The sequence below is a fragment of the Amblyomma americanum genome, chromosome 2 (assembly GCF_052857255.1).
Source record: "Amblyomma americanum isolate KBUSLIRL-KWMA chromosome 2, ASM5285725v1, whole genome shotgun sequence".
Lineage (NCBI taxonomy): Eukaryota > Metazoa > Arthropoda > Arachnida > Ixodida > Ixodidae > Amblyomma > Amblyomma americanum.
This window is the reverse complement of record NC_135498.1, coordinates 68,269,197-68,293,142: the sequence shown is the minus strand read 5'-3', so window position 1 is coordinate 68,293,142 and position 23,946 is coordinate 68,269,197. Positions and strand designations below refer to the sequence as shown.

General features: G+C 47.8%; 1 protein-coding gene across 3 annotated transcripts in view; it reads right to left on the bottom strand.

Annotated features, from left to right (window-relative positions):
* The window catches only part of LOC144121374 (ribosomal protein S6 kinase-like 1), a 38,341-nt gene extending 17,523 nt beyond the window's left edge, over positions 1-20,818 (bottom strand). The window contains exons 1-10 of one of the 3 annotated variants that reach the window (XM_077654568.1): positions 20,426-20,818; positions 20,255-20,290; positions 20,055-20,172; positions 19,063-19,178; positions 15,320-15,417; positions 13,666-13,894; positions 12,144-12,336; positions 9,932-10,156; positions 3,742-4,049; positions 959-1,238 (exon numbers count right to left, since the gene is read on the bottom strand). In XM_077654568.1, coding sequence (XP_077510694.1) covers positions 959-1,238; positions 3,742-4,049; positions 9,932-10,156; positions 12,144-12,336; positions 13,666-13,894; positions 15,320-15,417; positions 19,063-19,178; positions 20,055-20,172; positions 20,255-20,290; positions 20,426-20,542 — 1,720 coding nt within the window. In that variant the 5' untranslated portion in view covers positions 20,543-20,818. Of the gene's footprint in view, positions 1-958; positions 1,239-3,741; positions 4,050-9,931; positions 10,157-12,143; positions 12,337-13,665; positions 13,895-15,319; positions 15,418-16,430; positions 16,508-19,062; positions 19,179-20,054; positions 20,173-20,254; positions 20,291-20,425 lie in introns of those variants that run through there. The other 2 variants (XM_077654567.1, XM_077654569.1) reach the window with 2 other exon arrangements.
* Between the last annotated feature and the right edge of the window lie 3,128 nt (positions 20,819-23,946).

Here is a 23,946-nt window from a genome sequence, read left to right as displayed (position 1 = left end):
CCCGCCGTTGATATCACCTCTGTGATAACTAATTACATTCAGACAGCCCAACCAGAGGATGCGGCACGGCTATAAGTATACATGCCATTGCTTCTGTAGCGCTGTCAGCACGTGCGAGATGAAGGCGCGAACACGCCGCATCACCACTAGCCATTCACGCAATCCGGTGAAGTTAGCCACTTGCCACTGGTTCAGATACGGCTTTGTGCACACTTGTTTTATGTTCAACTGCCTTCAATACACAAAGTAAAAATTGTGAGGATTTATTAGAAGAATTTTAGAGGAGTTCAATGTAGCCTTTACACAGTGGAACCTTGGTGATACAAACAAGGTGGATACGAATTCGCGAAATTCCCCGGCCAAAGTGCATTGTGTACGATGTGCGGAATTTCGGATGCTCCGAACTCTCTCCCTCGCCTCTACAGATGATACGAACACACGAGCCACAAGCGCACAAGCAGCGACCGCACCCTCGAGCACTAAGCGCTGATTGCACATCGCCAAACTCAATCGCTAATTGCGGGGTACGCATTGTGCACACAGTGAGCGGCGGTGCGCGTCATGGCCCGCACATCGCCAAAATAGCGATCGCTAATCGCCCGCACATCGCTAAATTCGCGATTGCTAATCAAGCGGTACGCACCGCAAGTAGCGAGCTGTGGCTGCATAGCAGTGAATAAACCCCGTCAGCCATAAACAAATCTGTGTGAATGTATTCTTCATGCTTCTGCATACGAATTTTGTTCGTTTTCGATGATACAAAATTTCGAATGATACGAATTTCTTTGCAACCTCATAAGATTCTTACCACCGAGATTCTACTGTACATGTGTTTGCTATATCAAGGTTCAACTGTACATTCTGCCTGATGAGCTGTTCACACACAATTACTACCCTCACATTGCAGCGATCGTTACACTTATGAGATATGCTGGCCCACCATGCAAAAGCAGCTCACCACTTGGCAAGCAAGGAGATGCCGACGAGCTGTTCATGGGAGACAAAGATGGGGATCCCGCGTAGGGCACCTGGCAGGCATGTGGTGGTGGCACGACAGCTCGTCGGTTCAAGTAGGGTGCCAGGCAGTCCCACAGGCGGCCACCCGGAGCGTACTCCAGCACCAGATAGTATGAGCAGTCAGTCTCGTACAGGCACAGCAACTGGGCCATGTGAGGCACCCCCTGAGGCACTACACTAGGACGGCCAGGGGAGGAGCCACCGGGACTCTTGTGCAGCACCTGAGGTCGGGCAAGGTATAGCAACACAACATGAGAAAAAGACTCAATCATGGAGAGTACTGCATTCGACTCTTGACATTTTGAACTTGAAGGGAACTGGGACCCTGTTTCTAATTATGTAAAGTTTAAATTGAGGGGAGCCTTTTTAATACGCTTGCAGTCGACTGCACCAAAGAGTGTCAGTTTGAAAGAACCAAATGTCCAAATGAACCAAGTTTGATTTAAGTACACACTGCACTCAGCAAAGAATGTCAGGGGCGGAATTTCACAAGTTCAACAAAAATAGACAGAATGTTGCAACAAAACTTGAGCTCTGTCCATCTTTGGGATTTTCAAAGTTGCTTAATTAAAGAGTTCTAACTGACAATGTTGAATTAGCAGCATGCGATGCTACAAAATCAGTGTGATTGTATGAATAAACATGGCTGCAGAGATCTGAAAGGAGTACAATAAAGGTGCAGGTATGCCATACCTGAGCTTTTCTTCACAGTATCAGTTGTTGTTTAACTACCCACACCAAAACATTTCCTGCTCATACCCATTCTCAGCCATAGGATCAGTTTGAAAGGGGGAAGGGCCAAACTGAATGAAATTATAGTCTAACAAAACTGCCGCCCCAGTTTCTGGTTTTTAGATGCTCTTCGCTGTTTATCAGCACAAGGCATGCCAATTTCACTTCTCTCTATTTTAAAAGCTTTAGCAAACATGCTAATCTCCATTCTTTTTTCCCTTTTTTCTTGAACTGCTGTCTTCATTCCTATTTCAAGACACTATATCTTGATAGCAGCAATGATACCGTATTTACTCGAATCTAGGCCGACCCCCGAAATTCATAAAGTCAGAAAATAAAAAAAGTTTACTCGAATGTAAGCCGAACGAAAAAAGGCATTGACTAGAACTAGAACATGCATTTTATTAAGCTTGCGAGCTCGTCGTAGCACATCGAATGCTCACTCATCGTCTTCGTCAACATCGCTGTCATCGCTGTCCTCTTTGTCGCTGGCTTCCTCGCACAGCGCACTGTCTTCGCTTCCATCCAGTGCGTTCGAGGCGCTGCACTTGCAGAAGGCCCACACAATCAGTTCGGCCGGAATTTCCTCCCATGCCAAGACAGCCCAGTTCACCACTTGGCTAAGCGAAGCACACTTGATGCACCCGGTCGGTGTGAGCTGGTGGTCCTGAAGCGTCAGCCATTCGTTGTAGTGCTTCCGCAGCCTATCCTTAAAGGGCTTGTTGATTGCAACGTTGAGCGGTTGTAGCTGGCTCATCATTCCTGCGGGTATCACTGCAATGTCCGCACTGCTTTCATAAAGCATTAACTTTATGGCATCTGTCAAGTGGCGCGGTAGGAGTTGAGAACTAGGAGAGACCCTTTGAACAACAGGGCCCCGGCACGACGTTGCCAAACGATCTTCACACAGTCTTCGACTAGGTCACCACTCATCCATCCATTCTCTTGTGCATGCACAACGACATTTTTAAGCAAAACCTCTCCGGATGGAAGCGTTTTTCACTTAAAAATGAGGTAGGGCGGCAGTTTTCGCCCATCGACCATGCAAGATAACATCATGGTAAGACGTTGCTTCTCATACATTTCTCATACCCAGCAGTTCTTACTTTCATCTGTTTTGCACCCTCCTCATTGACTGTGTACGCCACAGGCATGTTGAAATACACTGGGGTCTGATTGGCATTACCGATTCGGCCCAGACTGTACTGCTTCTCCAGCCGCTTCTTGATCACAAAGCGCTGAAATGCCACCAGGTTCTCCTCAAAATCAGGTGGTAGGTTTTGGCATACGGAAGTCCGCCGTCGCAGGGTGAACCCGAAACGCTTCATGAAACGTGTGGCCCAACCCTGCTGGCTTTAAATTGGGTCTGTGGGACGCCTCTTACGTTACCGACCTCCCTCAACTTTGCCTGCATTATCTCCATCGTCACGGGCATCGCACCTTCCCTTTGCTTCCTGATAAAGTTGGCAACACCCTTTTTCACCTTGTGGTGTCGCCCGCTCTTGGGTCCAGTGAAGGCCATTCGCTTTGCAGCGCAGTTGAAGAGCTCGTTCCGCTGCTTCCGCCACCGGCGCACGTTCTTCTCGTCCATGCCAAAGTCACGCTGGGCTCGTAGAATTGAAGTGCTTTCCGCCACCAAAACTATTTTCCGCTTAAAAGCCGCGGTGTAATGTCGGCACTTGGTGGGCCCCATTGCACCCCAAACATGGGCGTTTCTCGAAGTCACGTGGCAACGAACACAAGCAGGTACGGGATGGCGAGACCTTTGTTCACAACATTCGAACATGCCAGCGCCAACAAGCAAAATGGAGCCTGCAAACCTGCAAGCTATGGTCGCAAGATGGCGTTACGTGTTTAGCAGTTGCAGGCAAACCGCATCCTCGAATCTAAGCCGACCCCCGACTTTCGTAAACGATTTAAAAAAAAAAAGAAAGTACCGGCCTAGATTCGAGTAAATACGATAGTTCACTGAGATAACAATGACAAGCTTGCCTTGATGACGACAGTCTGGCTCTGTCGCATGTCCAACACGAGGAGCACGGTGCCCACGACACCAATGACCTTGTAGTGTGCCAAATCCTTGATGGGACCTCTCAGGCTGGGTCCTCGCGGTGCCACAGCAGTGCACTTCCCAGAAGGAGGAACACCAGATTCCAGGACCTCAGGACCTTTGCTGAGGGACCAGCGTCGTTCCCCTTCCATGCGCCTGGCCAGCCGATGCTCGTATATCTGTTCAGCACGCGCCAGGTACTGCGCGGTCTTCCGCCGGACTGCCTCCCTCCGTGAGGCACTGCTGTCCTCTGCATAAAATGATGTCACAATGATGATAACCTGAAGTTCACAGTGGTAGTTACTGCACAGTACTGCAGCAGTAAAGCTGATGAAATTACAAAGTTACAAGGTTTGCAGGCTTTTTAAGACAGTCTAAGACAGTTTAAGACAGCACAGGCACTAAATGGAAGAGGGGAGAGCAAGGCATTGAAGCACTGGCATGCAAAATGTAGGCAGAGTTAATTTGACAAATACTTATGTGTTTTTATTCATGACACTGTCCATTTTTATGACAGCAGCATCTGCATGCAACTGCTCAATGAGATCCACAGCACACAAATCACACCGCTAATACAAACATACACTGTCATGCCTCTCAACATGCTGATGATGGCAAGGCAACCAATACTCAGCCGGACACAATCAAGGGAGAGGTTGACTGCTGAAAGCCCGACACTAAAATATTGCCACCTGGTGTTCTCAGGTGGCGCTGAAGTGTCTTCGAAGACGTTGAAGTGTCTCGCGCTGGCTGGCTGGCTGCTTGCTGTATTCTGCTGGTTAGCGACCTGTCTCCCTGTTTTCCGTTACATATTTTGGTGTAGGCGCTGGGTAAAGATCCCTGTATATGTCTCATACTCCTCCGGATACCCTGGGCTCCAGTCCTTCGCTAGTGGACACCCCCGTGCACCGTGCTAGCCGGAGAAATCAAGGCCTACCTCCCGAACACGGGCTTTTGGAGTCTGCCAGAGCACCCACCCATCGACCTGTCATGCCAGCTGCTGCCTACTACACCTTGCAGAATCCGCGACTGCCCAAACCATTCCACGGCAGTCAGCTCGAAGACGTAGAGGACTGGCTTCTCGAGTTTGAACGCGTGGCCTCATTCAACCAGTGGGACGACGCCGCTAAACTTCGAAACGTCTTCTTTAGTCTCGAGGATGGTGCACGTACCTGGTACGAAAACCGAGAAGACGCCCTAACATCATGGCACGAGTTCCGCCGACGCCTGCTGGAGACCTACACCAGCACGGATCGTCGAGAACGGGCTGAACGGGCTTTGCAGTCTCGCATTCAGATGCCGAATGAGACTGTAAGCATGTACGTGGAGGATATGACGGCTCTTCCGGCGAGCTGACCCGGCCATGCCCGAAGATAAAAAGGTGCGCCATCTCATGCGCGGCGTTAAAGAGCAACTTTTCGCTGGCCTCGTGCGCAGTCCACCTGGGACTGTTGCTGAGTTTCTCTCGGAGGCGGTCACGATGGAGAAGATGCTCTTGCGGCGGTCTACCACCTACGACCGGCCGGTACTCGCCGCTTCACTTACAGAGCCGCTTCCTGCCTTCGGGGCTAACCCTGGTCTTCTCCGCGACCTGATCCGCTCCGTTGTGCGCGAAGAGCTCCAGGCGCTTTTCGGTGCTCCCCTGCCGACGGCCGGCTCTCTCGCTAGCCTGGTCCGCGAAGAGGTTCAAGCCTTGAGACCTTCGTTCCCGTCCGTTGACCCGCCGCCTTTACCAACGGAGTGCCGTCGTCCAACGTACGCTGAAGCCTTGCAACGTCCTGCGCCCTCTTCGGCGCAGTTTCCTCCGTCCAATCAAGGCTCGCTGTTTTCCGCACACCCCGACACGTACTACATCGACAATCGACGATCACCCCAGCGGAAGACGGACCTGTGGCGTGCTCCGGATCGGCGGCGTCTCTGCTTTCACTGCGGGGAACCCGGTCATCTGTATCGCCAGTGCCCGTATCGACAGCTTGGGCTGCAGGGGTTCCCTATCGACATGCCCCGTCCACCAAGAGGTCAACGACCCCGGGAGATCGAGGACTACGTAGCCCAGCAGCGCATGGCGACAATTCCCCAGCGGCAGTCTCGGTCTCCATCACCACGCCGACCTTCGCCACAGCCCCAAAGCTCCTCCTGGATGGCGCAGAGACGGTCGCCAAGTCCCCGCCGGGAAAACTGAAGAGAGCGACCTCAGGGGGCGAGGCCGCTGGCAATCGATACGAACAAGACCCCCCGACAACGCGAACAGCGACCGACCGCGATTTAAAGGCAACGACTGCAGTACCTGAACTCGGAGATCGATTCTCGTTGGATATACCCGTGCTTCTCGATGGCTATAAGGTTAGTGCTTTGGTGGACACTGGCGCTGATTTCTCGATTTTAAGCGGAAAGCTAGCGGCGCTTCTTAAAAAAGTAATGACACCATGGTCCGGCACGCAGATTCGCACGGCTGGCGGACATGTCGTAACTCCGCTTGGCCTATGCACAGCAAGAGTCCAAATTCGCAGCTCCACATTTGTTGTCAGCTGCCTAGTTCTACCGAACTGCTCCCGTGACTGTATCCTTGGCGTTGATTTTCTCCGAGAGTATGGAGCTATTATTGACCTCCGAAAGCGCACTGTCACATTTTCTACCGAGAAAGCTGATGTTTACTCCGAGGACTGTCCACGCCGCGCCGCCCTTAGAATATCCGCCGAGAGCGTTTGGATTCCGCCACGCGCCAGCGTTTTTGTGAGTGTTCACTGCGACGGACTACGTGAAGGGACAGCGGTCGCAGAGGGCAACCTGTCCCTTTTGCTCACCCACGGCATCTGCTCAGCGCGAGGTCTCATCCATCTCCGCGACGGCTGCTCTGAGCTCCTGGTGATTAACTTCTCTAACGAGCCCCGGCACCTTTTTCGTGCTACTGCCATCGCATTCGCCGACCCCTTAGCGGAGGTTTCTGAATGTTTCGCGTTCGAAGCTGTTAGACCTGTGCGCCCATCCCTTGACATCAGCCCGGACCTTTCGGTGACTCAACAGCGAGAACTACGTGCCCTCCTACTTGAATACTCCTCCTGTTTCGCTTCTTCGTCGAAAGTCCGGCAAACGGCTCTTCTCAAGCACCGCATCATTACGCCCGACGATGCCCGCCCCATCCATCAGCAGCCGTACCGTATCTCACCGAAGGAGCGTGAGGCGATCCAAACGCAGGTGAAGGAGATGCTTTCAGATGGAATCATTCAACCTTCCAGCAGCCCCTGGTCTTCACCTGTCGTGCTGGTGAAGAAAAAGGATGGGACACTCCGCTTCTGCGTGGATTATCGGAAACTGAACAACATCACCAAAAAAGACGTCTACCCGCTGCCTCGTATCGACGACTCGCTCGACAGACTTCGTCGCGCCCAGTACTTCTCCTCCATTGATTTAAAGAGTGGGTACTGGCAGATAGAGGTCGACGAGCGGGACCGCGAAAAAACGGCGTTCGTGACACCCGACGGACTGTACGAATTTAAAGTGCTACCTTTTGGGCTATGTTCAGCGCCGGCAACTTTCCAGCGGATGATGGATACCGTTCTCGCTGGACTAAAATGGCAAACTTGTTTGGTTTATCTCGATGATGTCGTCGTATTTTCCGAAACCTTTGCCGAACACCTTGAACGCCTGAGGACAGTATTAGATGCCCTCCGATCGGCCGACTTAACGCTAAAGCCCGAGAAGTGCCACTTTGGGTACAAAGAGTTGAAGTTTCTCGGTCACCTCGTGAGTGCCGATGGCGTTAAGCCCGACCCTGAGAAAACTGCTGCCGTCGCCAACTTTCCTGTTCCTGCAACAAAGAAAAGTGTGCAACGTTTTTTGGGTCTGTGCGCATATTACCGCCGCTTCATCGCCGACTTTTCAAAGATTGCCGCACCCCTGTACCACCTCACGCGCAATGATACACAGTTCGTGTGGGCTGCCGAGCAGCAGGAGGCTTTTGCCGAGCTGCGCAGACGACTGCTAACATCCCCTGTTCTTGCGCACTTTGATGAAGAGGCTGAAACCGAAGTCCACACCGACGCGAGCAACGTCGGCCTCGGCGCCGTACTCGTCCAACACCAAGGTGGCGTGGAAAGGGTCATCGCGTATGCAAGCCGCACGCTTTCTCGCGCTGAAACAAACTATTCGACCACAGAAAAAGAATGCCTTGCGGTTATGTGGGCAACCATGAAATTTCGTCCGTACCTCTACGGCCGCCCGTTCAAAGTAGTTACCGACCACCATTCGTTGTGCTGGCTTGCAAATCTTCGCGACCCATCGGGGCGCCTAGCCCGATGGAGCCTCCGCCTCCAAGAATTCGATTACACCATTGTGCACAAATCTGGCCAGACGCACGAAGACGCTGACGCACTCTCTCGCGCGCCCGTCGGGTTAGCGGATGATAGCATAGAGGACGAGAGTGGTTTTATTGGAGTTGTCAGCGCCTTAGACCTAATGACCCGCCAGCGAGCTGACCCAGACCTGCGACCTATCATTGATTATCTGGAGGGCCGAGCTTCTGTCGTACCCCGACAATTTTCTAGAAACCTGCCGGCCTTCTGTCTCCGGAACGGCATTTTGTTTAAGAAAAACTCCAGCACTGTTGACCGAGCGCACCTCCTCGTCGTTCCGGCAGATCTCCGCGCCGATATCCTTCTTGCTTGTCACGATGAGCCGACCTCCGGCCACTTGGGCTTTGCCCGCACACTTGCACGCGTGCGCCAGGCGTATTATTGGCCCAAACTTTCTCACGCCGTCCAGCGTTACGTCAGAGGCTGCCGCGATTGCCAACGTCGTAAGGCGCCTCCTCTCAAGCCAGCGGGCTTGCTCCAACCTATTGAACCCCCTCGGACGCCTTTTGATCAAGTCGGCATCGATCTTCTGGGCCCATTCCCTGTGTCATCGGCCGGTCATAAATGGATCATAGTCGCGACCGACTATTTAACAAGGTATGCGGAAACTAAAGCGGTGCAGCGCGGTACGTCATCTGAGATCGCCCAGTTTTTTATGCAACAAATCGTGCTGCGTCATGGCGCACCGTCTCACGTAATCACTGATCGAGGTACGGCGTTTACGGCACAGCTCATGCGCGACGTGTTCGAGCTCAGTCACACGAACCATCGCAAAACTACTGCCTATCACCCACAGACGAACGGGCTCACAAAGAGACTCAACAGAACGATCGCCGACATGATCGCAATGTACATAGACTCGCAGCACAAAACCTGGGACGAGATTCTCCCGTACGTCACATACGCTTACAACACGGCCACCCAGGAGACGACCCGATTTACACCATTTCGTCTGGTCTACGGACGTGACGTTCAGACGATGCTGGATGCAATGCTTCCATGCAGCACTGATGACCACCCACTCACGCTAGACGCCGAGCAGTTCGCTCAGCGCGCCGAGGAAGCACGTCAACTTGCCCGTCTTCACATTCAGCGGCAGCAGGGCACGGATGCACGCCGCTACAACCTCCGTCATCGGCACTTCGAATACCATCCGGGAGACCAAGTTTGGGTGTGGACCCCGGTACGCCGCCCAGGCTTGTCTGAAAAACTGATGTGCCGTTACTTTGGACCGTACCGAGTTTTGCGCCGCGTCACCGAAGTGACCTACGAAGTTCTTCCTGACGGGACTGTGCAGCCTCAGCGTCGTCCACCCCGCTCTGAGGTTGTGCACGTTGTCCGCATGAAACCCTACTTCCCGCGGTAATGGATAGTACGCTCAGTGTTCTGCTAGTTTTCGCGTGGGACACCTTCGCCCACCTCCCTTGTACATTTTTGTGTGCTTGTGCTGTTTTTTTTTCTCTTTCCACTGCCCATACTGCAACCCCGCTTTTGTTTTCCTTTTTTTTTGGAGGGGGAGTAATGCCACCTGGTGTTCTCAGGTGGCGCTGAAGTGTCTTCGAAGACGTTGAAGTGTCTCGCACTGGCTGGCTGGCTGCTTGCTGTATTCTGCTGGTTAGCGACCTGTCTCCCTGTTTTCCGTTACAATATATAAAGCTCCCACATTCTGGCAGACCCATTCCGCAAGCGTAGAACTCAAAGCATTGTATGCCAAGCAATTCGTTTTGCATCAGACGCGTGATTCCCTATTCCCCGAGTTTTGTTTAAGCATGCTACTCACTCTGGACTCCTTCAAGCAGGCTGCTGACTGCACTCTTGTACAGGGAGAAGGCTCCCACAAAGTCACCATTGGCTTCGCAGGCATGTGCCTTGGCTGCGCAGCTCGTTGCCTCGTGAAGGTAACCAATGCCTTCCACATCCAGCGGTGACACCGGAGTGCCTAGTGAAAAGCTAGTGGCTGAATCATGCCTCGACCGCCCCGTGTCCCCTCTTCCGTCAGTCTCATCTGCATCAACGTTGATGTGCATCAGTTTTAGACATGCAGAAAAACTCAACTGCAAACCAAGCCACTGATTCCTGTAGCTCCACACTGAACCACAAAAAATGCCTGAAGTATGGTGAAGAATTCTGGCCTGTTGCTTCAACAGTTACACACAAAAGATGCAGAGCTCAAAGAAACTAAAATACTACACGTAATCCTCTCTGCTTTCATTGCCTTTCATGGGGTTTCATTCCTAACAGACAGAATGTTCCAGCATGAGGGATGAACACGTTGCCTTAAGGTAGCTATCCAAAGCAAGCTTGAATTTGAATCTGCAAGAGCATTGTGACAGTCACACATTTTTAATCTTTGCACTTATACCACTGCCTTTGATCTCACCCGCAACATAAAAAGTGACTGCCGTAATTACAAACGCTGCCACAGTTCTGGTAGAGGTTTGTGGAAACCACCCACATAAACGCAACTACAAGTCAAGATGACATTAACAGACTAGGTGCACGAGGTAAGTTCAAAGAGGACTGACTGAACAGTTATGACAAATGGCTGTGAACCTTCCTACCGCTGCACCATGACCAAAGTTGACACACTGTGCTTGGGGCACCAAAGGCACTAGCTAATGATAACACAGCAAGACATAGCCAAAGTATATCATGTGATCAGGCCACAGAACAAAAGAGGCATTGCAGTTTTATGGTACTGACAATAACAAAAAAAACTTCACTAATTTATCATGAGTGTTTTACCATCGAAGCCTTGCAAAGACACTTAAATTTAACTATCTCCAAGAACCTGGTAGCTGGACTTGGTCAATGCACTTCAGGAATTCAGGCAGGAATTTACAATGCAGTTTTTCATTAGTTTAGAGTGGCCTGAATGGCCTTCGCCAGTTTAGAGTGGCCTTCGCCGATCTCGGGTTGTATTTCCGACATACACACAACATACATCAAAATATTGCACTTCTTTGCCTACTGACGCCTCGAAAGTGAACCACGCGAGCTGCAAACCACCATGCCCCGTAAACACCGAGTAGTCATCAACATACATGACAGTTTTATGGTGTAGTCCTGACAAGTTGCTTTCTTTTTTATTTGCGTTCCATATTCTCAGGGTGGGAAGGCAAGATGTTTCCACAGAAAGCCAGAGTGTATAACAGGTACAGCATTACCGCTGTGCTGAGTGAAATTTTTCTTATGTATGTTGACGAGGATGTGAAAAACAATTTGTCACGACTACACCATAAGGCCCTCCAATCTATTGTATACAGCATATTGCCATACATAAGCCGACACTGCCCCTCGCTAGCCAGAAAAAAGTTAACTTCACATATAAGCCGACACATAACACAACAACCCCCTGTGCCTGCCTCAGACTCACGTTATGTAGTTCCCCGCAGATGGCATTATTGCACGTGCACAGCTCAAAGCAAAATAATGTGGAACGACACAATCGCAAAGCCAGCAGTCAGAAGCAAATGGAGATAAAATGTGATAAAGCAGTGCCCTCGCATGCAGCTCGGCTGAGTAGCAGCAAGCAGAACTGCCAATGGTTTGGTAGTTTTCGGATTCCCGTATGAAAAAGCGAACGTCGGAGCGAACGAGCCAGGTGAACGGCGCACAATTGACTTTCTTTACCGGAAACAATTTACAAACAAATTACCGACTTTTTCTGACACCACTCACTCGCCTTTCGCAGCTGCACACGGCAATGCGGCCACGCCGATCTTCCCAAGCCCGCCCTGCACGTACTCGCGTGCATGCTGGTGTGCTTGCACAGCCCCGGACGCAAAATAAGAGAGCAAAACGTTTTTTTTTTTTTTGTGGTATATAAGTCCAGGCAATCAATTAAGGGTGTGCAAATTGCACGAGTAAACATGGTACATAGCTTTCTCTACAATACACGTGCAGTTACTCAGTGCTGTGCTCGCCTTATGTTAAATCCTGCTTTACAGTGCTCTCAGCAAAAAAAACTCCGTAGATGTAAGGCATTGTACCATTTAGCTCCAAAGCAGTCCAATCAGTCCAATCATCAGTGTCTTCCTCCACCGTTTCTTTTACTGGGCTCGGAAAGACAAAAGCGGAGCCGGCAGGGGTGGGCGTTGACTCGTCTCCCAGGCAAGCACAGGCATCAGCAGCCGACAGAATCCAGGCATTGCTCAGCGATGATAGCTCATCACTGTCTTCCCTCTGCAATATAACACATAACTTACTTTACAGAGACAGCATCTCGGAGAGCATGCAACAAGGTTATGCACATTAATTTGTTTATTACTGATGTAATTTCTGTAACTGCTGATGTAAAAAGGTAGCACGACACCAGTACAAATTGGGCACAAAGCCAGGATGCCATTTCCTTTTGTCCGGACAACATTTCAGCTGTGGACATGCACTGGGACTGCTTCACTGAGACAATGGTTGACGAAATGTCAAGCTCAGACCGTGTGTGATGCTGTGTTTGTGAACACGTAAAAAGAATAAAAAGCAAAAAAATTACTGGTCTATGGAATTACGCGACTGCATTACACGTAGCTCTGATAGAAGCCTCTGAACAACAATCTCAAAAAAACTTGTCATACTTAGCAACTTTGGCACTCACAAGCAAATGACAAAACGAAAATGCTAACACAATGTTGCATGAACTGAAATAGCCTTGAAACCAAGTTGGTCTTAAACTCAAGTTAGCCTACAATCAATACAGCATCTACAGCGTAATGCTCCATCCCCTAGTTCTGCACCTCTTGTCTCAGATATCTCCTATAGGGATTTCCAATTTGTAGTGTGCTAGCACTAAGACTTCCACTCAGCTGAAAAGCTGTTGCCTGACAGTTTGCTGTGCGGCCCACGTTTTGTGGCATGCTGCCCACCTGTCCACCAGACTGTGGACGGCCTGCCAGGTGTACACCACCATAGCAGGTGGCAGTTCAATTAATCATTGGCTGTGAGAGGTTGCTCGGGAAGAGCAACCTGTGTCTCACAAGGCACACCAATGGCAGCACCTGCCATCACAGAGCAGTGGTGCATCACTCCATCGGGAGTTGTATGAGGGCTCATAAGGATATATGAATGTAAAGTAAAGAATGACCTGTTCCACATATGTGAACATTAACCCACTATCACTATTGAAACAACTTCCATCCACGAACAATGGATCCGAACACTGGAACCAAAGTAAAAACCGACGTGCTGGCGCACCTAATTCGCATTTGGCCTAACTATGCAAATAAACTGTAAATTTTTTGTTTTATGTTCCAAATCATGATGCTCAATTCCTAACTCAGGGTGCACACACCGCATTACAGAAGCTGCACAAACAGAGCAATGATGAGTCAGTAAGATACATTTTCTAACTGAAGACTGGTTGTCACATAATCCATTGGACAATGTAGTGACAGAACACTGTTTTAAAAAAAGTAAGATAAAATGAAATGAATATCATAGTAATAAATTCAAATGTTAATGCAAGAGATGAATCACACTTTCAGAAAGTGCGCTTTTTACACTTCAACTGGACCGAACCTGCAGGATGGGGTCAAACTCTGCTATCTCGGGACGGAGAAACCCCGCAGGTGATGTCTGCCGCGAGGTCGAAAGTCGGTCGTCCTCCTCGCCCTCAGTGGCCGTTGAACGGGCAGAGAAGTCTGCCTCTTCTTCCGTTGTCCGCGAGTCGAGGCTGAGGGCATCGGCAGCTGAAGGTGGCCGCCACGAAATGTCGGAGGAACAATCGCCTCCCGCAAGATCGGCAGCGCTACACACAAAAGAGTGCAGGGTGCAGGAAAGGTGGTGCAGGGAACGGCAAGAAAAACGAGCGAAGTTCATCCACAAGCAAAATGCAGTGATAACAGACATGACAGTGGAAAACGATGAACTGGAAAAACCAGACCATTGTATTCCAGGACAAAAAAGAAATTTGGTGTCAACAGAATTTACAAAGCATTTCTACTTTTGTCCTGTTCATGGTGCCAAAGGGAAGAGATTTTATTTTCGCGCACAATATGCAATGTAAGATGCTACTGAGGGCTCTACTATGATAACATCAGAAACATCAGGTACCATGCGAGTCTCTTTAATGTAGAGCAACGAGATGATGAGCTAGACATCATTCTGAGCAGAGGCTGAGTGCATAAGTTGGAGCTTCCTGCAGTGCCTTCATTTCTCCAAAAAGCTGTGCCCTGTGACATAAAAATGACATGCTGCACTCTATTAAAATGAAACAATGTAACCTCCACATAAAAAGCAAGTGATAGAATTTAATAAGCAAAACTTGCACATGTAAAATCTTTAGTATTTCAAACAGTCTCTTAGCCCGCCAGCACTAAGGCTTCCATTTTTCTTTTCTTGAAATTAAACAGTGCTACATACATGATACACAGACATACATGATGTCTTTTTGTGTATTTGTCTAAATATGTAGCGCTGTTTAATTTCAAGAAAACAAAAATGCACCACCAACTAGCCCCACAACGTGTTTTGCTAAGGCTTCCAATCTCAAAAAAACCTTCTGCTTGTCTCAAGCCAGCTAGACCTGCAGAAATAAAATAAATATGATCGCGCCTGGGTTTTGAACCTGCAGCTGCATGAACAGATAAGCTGCGCTGGTCACTGCACGAAAGCATTATGCTATCGCTGCAATCAATCACCCCTCATGTTTAACCATCACTCTCTTGCGCTGTGCACTGTATGTCGTCTTCATCAACTTCCATCCATGTGCAATGGATGGAAGTTGATGGATGTGCATTGGATGGAAGCGGTCCCAAAATTTTATACTCCGCTACCACTAAGGTCTCCAATCACTGATTTCGCCAATATATGCCTGAAGCCTGACCTTGAAAAGCTAACCTCGAGCTGAAAGCGAAATGAAACGAGACTTGCTAATGCAGATACTTCGCATTTGTCCAAGTATGCTAAATTGACTAATTTTTACTAAAATGACAACACTGAAATTAAGGGTTCATAACGTGGAGCCAAGAATGAGGCCAGCAGTCGTTATCCTCAAGATAAGCATTTCATTACTTTCTACCACATGGCAGTTCACATGATTTAAATCAAAGGCTGGCTTTGAGTAACAATAATAATAATACACATAATACTTCTTTTATGCCAGTGAGCCACATGCGCACAGGCAGCAAAAAGGCCCCAATACAGTTCCCGGTTATCAATGTGCAATGCCTACCAAGAATAGGACGAGGACCCATTGGACGGTGGTGCGAGCAGGGGTGGCTTTAAAGCAGAAATTTCTTCTTCGACATCATCATGGCACTCTTGGCTATGCTGTTAGGAAGGAAGCATGACATAAGAACAATCTAAATATCAATTCTTTGAAGCTATTTGAGCCCTCAAAAAGAAAGAAAATAATGCAGTGCACGCCAAGCATTTTGCACCGCCATAGCAAAAATCATGCCAGCTACATATTTCCAAAATGCCTGAAACTAGAAATGCTTCCAAGGGCAAAGAGATCAGCTATTAACCTCAGCTTTAAAATAGCAAATATTTGCACTATCACTGCTTGAGGCAGACAATCTTTTAAAATATTGTATTGTTGCCGAACTGTACCAACAGTTCAAAAGGACCCAAATCAGGAAAGTGAAGCTATGTAACGGCACACTAGTGAACCATTAGCTCAAGCAACACTGACACACTGCTTGAACTTAAACACTGATGTACTACTTAAACGTTCTCCACATCACACCTGAAGAACTGACGATCTTTTAGTTTGTTTGCGAACAGCTTATAAAGGTAGACGAAAAAGATGATGTTACACCTGAAAGCATATAATTATTCTTTTAGAATATTACCATATTTACTTGCATAATTTGCACACTTTTTACTTTAAGTTACACTTCAAAAAAGGGGTGCGCAAATTACGCGAAAATTTTCCGAACATGTCCTCTGTATATTGCCGCCTATACATAGGCCCCCTATCTAGCACCCTTCATTGGCCAAAAAAAAAGTTGACTCCAAAAATAATATGCATACCCCCCTCCTGCCCCACCCCACGTTATCTAGTTCCCTGTGTGAAAGTGTGATGTTGCGTGTGCAGCTCAAAGCAATAAACGGACAAAGATACATTAGTGAAGCCAGCAGTGGGAGGCAAAGGAGATAACGAGCGATAAAACGGCGCCCTCGCATGCGGCCCGGCTGGCTGACTAGCGGAAAACCGAAGCGCAAACGATTAAGTAGTTTCGGATGCGGGCGCGCGCGCTCAACTGTTCGTCCAGGAAAGCAACCGCCACTGCGAGTGAGCCCGGTAAACAGCGCACAATTTGTGCTCTCGCCACTTGCACCTTTCGCAGCCGCAAACGGTGACATGGCCGCGCCGATCTTCCCAAGCCTGCCTTGAGCACACAAGCGTACATGCTGGAGGTCTGGAGCAGCAGAGAGCGCAAGATATGCGAGTAAAAAAATTTTTTTTAATCCCTGTAAAAATTTGGGGTGCACAAATTTTACATAGGCACAAGTTATGCGACCAAATGAGGTATTTGATTTGAAGCAAACGCTTTTTAATAAAGGCAACCATATTCTAACAGCCAGCATGAAACAAGGATTACAAAAATAAGGTCTACTGTAGGTAGTCTAAAAAATGAGCTCGAAACTTCATGTCCATTGCCTTGGCATATAAAGCTCATACCCTATTATTACTGTTTTTTCTTGGCCTGAAAAAATGGCACGTTACAAGTATGAGAATGTTTGAATAAGGCAAACACATCACTGGGGTTGAAAGGCTTTCAACTATATTTTTTTGTTCAGATCCATCAACATCATCTATAGTATGACTATTTATTTCACTAAATCTGCTCATAACAGGTTAAACAGAACAAATACACTGGGCAGGAACAATGACCATGTCAGCATTTCCCCATAGGTAAAAAGAGGTGCAAAATGTGCCAAGAAAGGGGGGGGGGGGAGTAATAACAACAACACAGTCAAAACTGAAAGAAAAAATTGGTGGGAAATGCTAGAGCTGTCATTACCTCATTTCTGACACATGCTGTGTAATTCCTTTACATAAGCACAGCCTTTCATTATCATTTCCTCCACTCCTAAGTAAAGGTGTGCTTTACAACACTCCCTAATGCAGTAAACTTTGAGAACACTCAGTTTCTTACAGAGACAGTCTAATTTTAGAGACGAGTATAAAATTACTAGCATATGCCAGTAGATCTTGCCTCATGGTAACAATAACGAGGGCAGAACTCGTGGTTTAAGCAGGAATTGATATTTTAAACTGGCATAGGAAGTCAGTCCTGTGATCCCTTGTTGTGGCCAACGCAGTATATGCCTAGTATGATCATACTGCATTGCATGACTATGTCCCAGCATCATACAGAGTTAATTTTTGTTTACATAAACTTAACGAAGAAGAGACACCAAAATTTTTCGTAGTGTATTTTTGCTTTCAAATGATGTGAAAGACATTGGTAAACTTGAATCACGACAAGAAATTCGCCTTCCACGCAGTTTCTGCAGTCGAAAGGCAGTTGCAACACAAGTGAGCACCACATCGTGTGAGGCACATAAAAACTGCAATATAAAAGCTCTTTGTTCACTTGCTGCTGTTCGGCTTCTGCAGCAGTTTAGCGTAAGAGTCTTATTGAATTAAAACAACAAATTATCGGTTATATTGCATTTTTTATATGCCACACATGTTTTCATACTCACTTGTGACATCGCAGCCATCATCTGGCAACTGAATCAAAATTTAAACTACACAGAAAAAAAAAATTACAAATTATTTGCTGACCACTGACAAATTCCATGTGGTCATACACATTTACAAATGTCGTATACATCATTCCAGAGTAGAAACAGAATCTGAAAAATTTGGTGTGTCCACTCTTTTAAGGCAGCATACTTTTCGCTCTTTCAATACATTACAGTGACTTCTATTGCTTAGCCTTGCTTGATCATATTTTAAAATGTTTTAAAAAAAGAGATCACATAACTGATGGTGCCGACATGCTTGTAGCGGTGCTGTTGGCAAAAGCAGTCACTGGCATCAGTGATAGAAATCGCCCCTATTACTTTATTGATAGTAATTTTAAAACCATCTTAGTGCTCCCAACTGTAGTTTTAATAAAACATAGGCATCTCGGTTAATCGGTTAATGTCACACTCATTTTTGCCATTGCATGCTGGCTACGTGAAGTGGCACACACTGTGTCCATAGGGTTGCAACGAGTCCCTTTAACCACATTTCGTGTCCCCGATGTCAGGGTTCACAGAAGCCATCTACCATTGAAAAAACAAGATTACCATAAGAAAAAAATTAGGTTTTAAATTGTTCTGCTGTGTTTCCCAGTGCCACAGCCGGGTATTTGTTTTTGTTTTGGCAAGAAGCATTGGATTGCAGCAAAAGAAAAAAACTGATAAAAGTCAGTAAACTTTCCCTTTAACACTCTTATTCAGCATGAATCATGATTTCAATACACATTTTGAAGTGGTTTAAACAAAGTCAGCAGGTCAAAATATCATTTATGTTATTTCAATAAAAGCAAAAATGCTCTAATAATAGTGATAATATCTTGAAAACACATGTGTATAGAGAAAGACATTACATGAGGCAGTATTGTAAATGCAATGATTTCAAAAAAAAAAAAAATTCCCTCTTTAACAGGTACTTAGTGGTAGTATTCCTGTGCATTTCACATCACTAACGTTTTTACTTATACTGATTGACACAGCAAGCCAGCACCCATGGAAGCAAAAAAATAAGGCCAAATATGTGGAAGAGATGCAGCTATTACCCATAAACATGTCATCTGTGTCACCCAGATGAAAATGTTGCGAAAATGCAATGTGCCACTGTGATAAGTTTGTACAGGCACTGCATAGCCAAGAGAAACTGTCTCCACAGCAGCAGCAAAGTTATGGGCTCACTAGAGAAAGCATACAGCATGAGGCACCCTGCTAACCTACCTCAAAAAATTTTACGAACACTTGGCTGTTGAAGAGGACGGGATACTGGGCGGCAAACTCCAGAAGGCAAAGAGCAGATTTTCGCCGCTCTTCCACAGTTTCCTCATCGAAACGGCCTTGGAAGCAAAGCATTGAGCAAGACAGTTACGATGGATGAGGGGGGATGTCAACCAGGGTTTCAATTTCTCTCTTTTAACAAATATGTTTGTTCTCGCTCTGTACAAAATGAGCTCATGCTGTAGAAGCACTCATTAAAGCTCTGAAAACTTGCAACAACTGCATGAGCTCAAGGAGTCTGTTCAGAAGTACACGCAACAAATACACACATGATCTTTGCAAAAGGTGAAAAGTTAAAGCCAGTGTCAACATGGGCTTCATCATGACAAATTGAAATGGCAACCTCTAAACTCTGTCCGCATACGAGCAGCAGTGATTTGATAACATATCCGCTGCATATGCCAAATTGTTTTCACCAATAAGTTACAATGCGACGGAAGATTATTATGCTAACTCAGAAAGCGTGTAAACACATCTCGTAGACCTACACGTGGTTTCCGATCACACTGCATCTAAACATCTCAAGTAGGCCACAAACAGGTTCAGCATACGCATTTTCCACAGCAAATGTCGACTGCGAACATTGAATCTGACCCAGCAACATAACATGCAGCCTAATTTTTCCCGTCGCCCTTTAAGCTAAAAATCATTAAAACATTTAGCAGACTGTAATGCTGCACGGCATCGCAAGAAGCGGATTCAACACCTTGTTTCTAGCAGCACGACGACGCGTCAAGGTGAATATGAATAAAGCGTAAAGCTCTAGTTATAAATAAAAAAATACGGACCTCAGACCGATAAGCCGAGTGCTATTCATCAACTTTCATTAACGACTATTGAACAGCATTCTTCCATAATCAGTATAAACGTTATTGTAACCTATACGGAGCTATTCGGACTGCCCTAGGTTACGAAACCACTATCCAAGCACTCACCGAAGTAGCTAGCCTTAGGGAACTTGGGAAAGGTTCCCTTCAAGTGAAGGCCTTGGTAAAGATGAAAGAGGGCCTTGTACAGCTTGAGAAAGTCGCTGTACCTTTTCCACACGACAACCTGTGAGCAAAACAAGGAAACATTAACCGTTACACGCATGCCGATTTGAGGACGAAATAAGAAGCGGACGCTCACGCATTACCTGAGACGCGGCTTCCACCGAGTTCTTCGGAAATATCTGCGAATAATGCGTACGCAGGGTTAACAGCGGGAGAGCAAAACGCTTTTAAATATCAACCTTAAAAACCTCGATGAAAGTAGTGGGGCGAATCAAATAAGCTCACAGGTCAAGGCGAAAGTGGTTACCGTTTACCTTTGAGACAACCTTGTAGATCGTGTAGCCCTTTTTGTGCAGTGTCGGATTCGACACGTAGAAGCTCCTGACCCAATCGTTATGATCTGGAAGTTTTGACATGGTCGCCACAATCATGAACACGGTGAACAATGCACATCTAGCACCATGGAGCCAACCATGACTGAAGATCGGCGAACTTGGTTCGTGTCACGCCGTTCACGGCACAGACACTGCAGCTTTCGGGACGAACGTCACATTGCGCACCGTCGTTCATCCGATTGTGTAATCATTCGGATGAGAAGCGCAAGAGCAAACTTCCACGGCAGCACACCTGCGATCGCAGCAAACACCGGATGGACAGAACACGAACTACACAAATCCAACAAATCCGCGAACAAAATCTGATTGCTTGACTTGGCTTGCCTTGACTTGATACATACCTACACACTACGAACTTTTTTAAATTTTGCACACTGATATTTTTTTTCTAGTTCTCTCAGGAAACAACTTCTGTGCTAATTGAAGTTGTTTTTTAAAATGCCAATCGAATTTTTCAAAAACAAGAATAGTAATAACACTGGCAGTGGTTTCACGGTTTCACTTGACCAAGAATCAATTTCGCATTCAGCGCGCTTTTCAGTTTATCATTAACGCGCTCCGAAGCAATCCTGTTTGCTTGTCTTCGCTTATGCATGACGAATTCTCTCAAAATCGAAAAACATAATGGATTCTCGTCGCAGGAAACAGGCCTCAGTGTCGAAGCGTTCCCGGTATGCAATTCACGTCTCAAGAGAACAAAAGAAACTGCAGCAAAGTAATTAGGGAGGGGGGACGCTTACCACTGTAATTCTGCAAACGCTCTTGTTTTTTTCATTCCCCGATATATTAAGGCAATTTTCGTATGTGCATAGTTATTGGGCAATATTTTTTTTTATTTTTGCACATACTCATCCTTCTACCCACTGAAAAGAAACGTTCTGTAGACATCTTTGAAAGTTTTTTTTTTATTATTCTGGCAGCACCGTGATTTGGCTCAGTGGTTAAGGCGCTTGTCTACTGAGCCAGAGCACCCGGGCTCGAACCAGACCACGGCGGCCGTGTTTCGATGGAGACGAAACGCAAAAGGCGCCCGTGTGCTGAACCGCCGCGGTGGCTCAGTGGTCAGAGCGCTCGACTACTAATCCGGAGTACCCGGGATCAAAGCCTACCACAGCGGCCGCGTTTCGATGGAGGCGAAACGCAAAGGCGCTCGTGTGCTCTGCGACGTCAGTGCACACTCCCCAGGTGGTCGAAATTATTCCGGAGCCCTCCGTTCCTTTCTTCTCTCAATCCCTCCTTTATCCCTTCCCTTACGGCATCGTTCAGGTGTCAGCCGAGATGTGAGACACCGCCATTTCCTTCCCTCAAAAACGAATTTTCATTTTTTTTTAAGGGGGCGCTTTTTTCGAGCAGGCAGTCACCCCAGGGGTGAAGGGAAGCATCGAAAACTAGTGCGTCACCTGCACAGCCGCCTTATCACACAATGCACGGGATGCTTCGCATGGCGCGATGACTTATCAAAACAAGCGTGACAAGCGCCGTCTGCACAGGCGCCAACCTTTTCAAACGGCGCGCCATTGATACCAGAAGCGCTTTGGGGCTAGTTCAACCATAAGCATCCGTGTTTGTTTGTAAATGCATTTCCTCAACGCCTTACCGATGTCTAAAGAGCAGCTCCAGAGGATTTCGAATATTTTGAGTTAGCGATCACAACCGGTGCTTAACAGCCGCCTCTGTAAAAAAAAAAATTAGTATGGATTAGCTCAGCTAATCCAGGATATACAAAGCGAAAGCTGTCGGCTTTCATTCATGGGCGTTGGCGCTGACAACGTTCTAGACGACGATGATATTGAGGAAAGGAAATTGGTTTTTCGTTTTTGGGGAGAGGAAATGGCGCAGTATCTGTCTCACATATCGGCGGACACCTGAACCGCGCCGGAAGGGGCGGGATAAAGGAGGGGCTAAGAAAAGAAAGAGGTGTCGTAGTGGAGGGCTCCGGAATAATTTATACGACCTGGGGATCTTTAACGTGCACTGACATCGCACAGCACACGGGCGCCTTTGCGTTTCGCCTCCATCGAAACGCAGGCGTGCCGCGGTCGGGTTCGAACCCGGGTACACCGGATCAGTAGCCGAGCGCCCTAACCACTGAGCCACCGCGGCGGGTTGAGGAAAGGAAGGGCGCATAACTGGCTCCCTGTGTCAGTGGTCGCCTCAATCGTGCTTTCAGATACGTGGCGGTGTTGAGAGAGAGAGACGTGGGCTACATACATTAGCGCTGACAACGTTGTAGCAGACACGCGCCACGGCGGTTCAGATGCCCGCCGATATGCGAAACAGATGCTGCGCCATTTCCTTTCCCCAAAATCCAATATATTCAGCAATAGGCCGCGAGGTTCATTTGGTGAGCAACCTCTCGCGATCAGCCATCTACTGCCACTTGTCAGGGTGGCAGTGCGGGCACGCTGCCTGTCCAGTGTGCGGAACGCACTCAACTTTACAGACTCCAAGCCGCGTCTGCTCGGCTACATCACGTGGTCAGGGAGTAACCTCTCCACGGCTGTGGAGCCCCGGCGTAGCGACGGCGAAGACTCGGCTTGGCGGTACGGCGAGGTCACGTGATGCGTTACTATTGCAAAGACGTTCAAGGTCAAACTGCAGCCCATGGCGAAATCGGCGCCGCTTGGCCAATTTCGCTTTAAAAAAAAAATGGGAGGGGACACTTAAGCTCCGTCTTAACGGTATGACGCGATAGCCTTAATGGGTTAATGTCTGCATATGCAGAATTCGCCGCCGCGATGCCTAAGTGGTTACGGCGCTCGGCTGCTGACCCGAAGCAGGTGCGGGTTCGATCCCGGCCGCGGCGGTCGAATTTCGATGGAGGTGAAATTCTAGAGGCCCGTTTACTGTGCGGTATCAGTGCACGTTAAAGAACCCCATGGGTGGTAGAAATTTCCGGAGCCCTTCACGACGGCGTCCCTCATAGCCTGAGTAGCTTTGGGACGTTAAACCCCCGCAAACCACATATGCAGAATTGGTCATTCTTTGCTTAACATATCAGCTCAGTTTTAATAAATGTTATAGCTTTAAAAAATTAGGAGGACGCTTAAGCTTCGTCTTTAAGAGTGAGACGCCACAGAGTGTTGCAGCGTTGCCAAGGGACAATTTAAGGAAAGGACCCCTTTCTCATGCACATATCACGGTGGGCACCCGAACTGGGCCGTAAGGGAAGGAGAATGAAATGAAAATCGGTTTTAACGAAAGAAAATGACGTTTGTCTCACAATTCTCGCTGGACACCCGTACCACGCCGTAAGGGAAAGAAAATCCCTTCCTTTACGGCGCGGTTCAGGTGTCCACCGAGATGCGCCCTTTTTCGCTCACGGTCAACGCCGCCGACGACACAGGCTTTTCTGCGACACGACCTCCTTAACGCTGTCGCGTTAATATTGCATTGATGTCGGCGCCAGCATGCAACTTCGTGAGGATGACAACAAATAA